Consider the following 1409-nt stretch of genomic DNA (forward strand, 5'->3'; position numbering starts at 1 on the left):
TCTTAGGAAAGCTTTAGGTTGGCCAAGAACAAGATTTTTCCCTTAACAACAAATCAGTGCTGTTGCTAGGTGATTGTGACATAGGAAGAGTAACCTCCAATCAAAGAGAAGCCCCAAAAGGCTGATTGTGGCATGCCAATATAAATATGAGGGCTCCCCTGACCCCACCTTTAGGCCCTTCTCCTCTCCACTCTATTAAGGAGAACAACATCTACAATGGCCAGATCCATCACCAAAAAGAACAAGTGCTCCAGAGGACATCAAAGCCCAATCTCCAAAAAGAAATCACATTCCAGCACTGATTTTGGCCATAGAAATTATTCACTCTACATTAACAGGGTCCTAAAGGAAGTGGTTCCCCAGAGGGGCATATCATCTCGCACCGTGGACATCATGAACACCCTGATCGACGACATCTTTGAGCGCATTTCTATGGAAGCCTGCAGCCTGATGTGTTTCAGAAATCGCTGTACCCTCACCCCTGAAGATATCCAGAAGGCAGTGTATCTGCTGTTGCCTGGGAAACTAGCTAAGTATGCAGTGGCTTTTGGAAGTGAAGCTGTCCAAAGATATGTCCACTCCTAAACTCCATGTACCAGTATAATTAAATCTTGGGGAAAGTAAATCAAACTTACTACCCAAACGATCACTTCACATTGGAATTCCCTCTTCTTTTTTATAACATAGCGGTATTTCCTGGTATTTTCCCCAACCCCTCTTATCTCTAGAGGAGAATTACTCTCTTGCTAGTCTACCTTATAATGCCTTGGCTAGTTAGGTTTTCCTGACACCTGTTCCCTGCAGTATCATTAACTATGTACAGGATGATTGAAGCTAGCTAGGTCACACTGACCTTGGATTTATGAAGGCAAACATTTTAATCGGGAGTATACCTGCACTGATAGATTTTTATCAAGAAAGTACTTTCTGGAGCAAACTCTATTCAACCAATTTAGTTCCTTAATGAATCTCTATACAGCATGTTAACGATTTCCTTTGTTTTAATTCTTATTTCCTGATTTTCAATAAGTTCAGTTCATAGCCATGTAAATTTTATCTTTACATATTTGTAACATAATAAGACCAACACCCAGGAACCTACTACTCAATTTATAAACTTTTTTTTTTTTTTACAAATGTCATGTTTTGTTTACAAAACACTGGAAATGTTTCCCAGTCCCATTTCCCTATCCACTATCCTAAGTTTCGTTTCTCTCCCTTTCCCTTGCTTCTCTGTGTATTTTTTGTGAGTGTCTCTACATAATAAGTTGAATTTTGCTTATTTTGTAACATGGGGGTATACTATCTGTGTTTTTCTGTGCCTGCCTTTTTCTCTTAAAATTGTTTCTAAGATTTATACCTGTTGATATATATAGCTCTAGTTCGTTCTTTTCACTCCTAGGCTGTAT

At 39.0% G+C, this 1409-nt stretch overlaps 1 protein-coding gene across 1 annotated transcript; it reads left to right on the forward strand.

The window, feature by feature from the left end:
* The first annotated feature begins 216 nt into the window (after nucleotides 1-216).
* LOC118016482 (histone H2B subacrosomal variant-like) lies at nucleotides 217-664 on the forward strand. The gene has a single exon (XM_035013889.1). The coding sequence runs from the start codon at nucleotides 217-219 to the stop codon at nucleotides 583-585; it is 369 nt and encodes a 122-aa protein (XP_034869780.1). The 3' UTR covers nucleotides 586-664.
* Nucleotides 665-1409: the final 745 nt, after the last annotated feature.

The sequence above is a fragment of the Mirounga leonina genome, unplaced genomic scaffold, assembly GCF_011800145.1.
Source record: "Mirounga leonina isolate KUSES-001 unplaced genomic scaffold, KU_Mleo_1.0 Mir_168, whole genome shotgun sequence".
NCBI classification, from domain to species: Eukaryota; Metazoa; Chordata; class Mammalia; order Carnivora; family Phocidae; genus Mirounga; species Mirounga leonina.

What these genes read in the sequence shown, in the direction of transcription:
- LOC118016482 (XM_035013889.1), top strand. Translation starts at nt 217, where the DNA reads ATGGCCAGATCCATCACCAAAAAGAACAAGTGCTCCAGAGGACATCAA.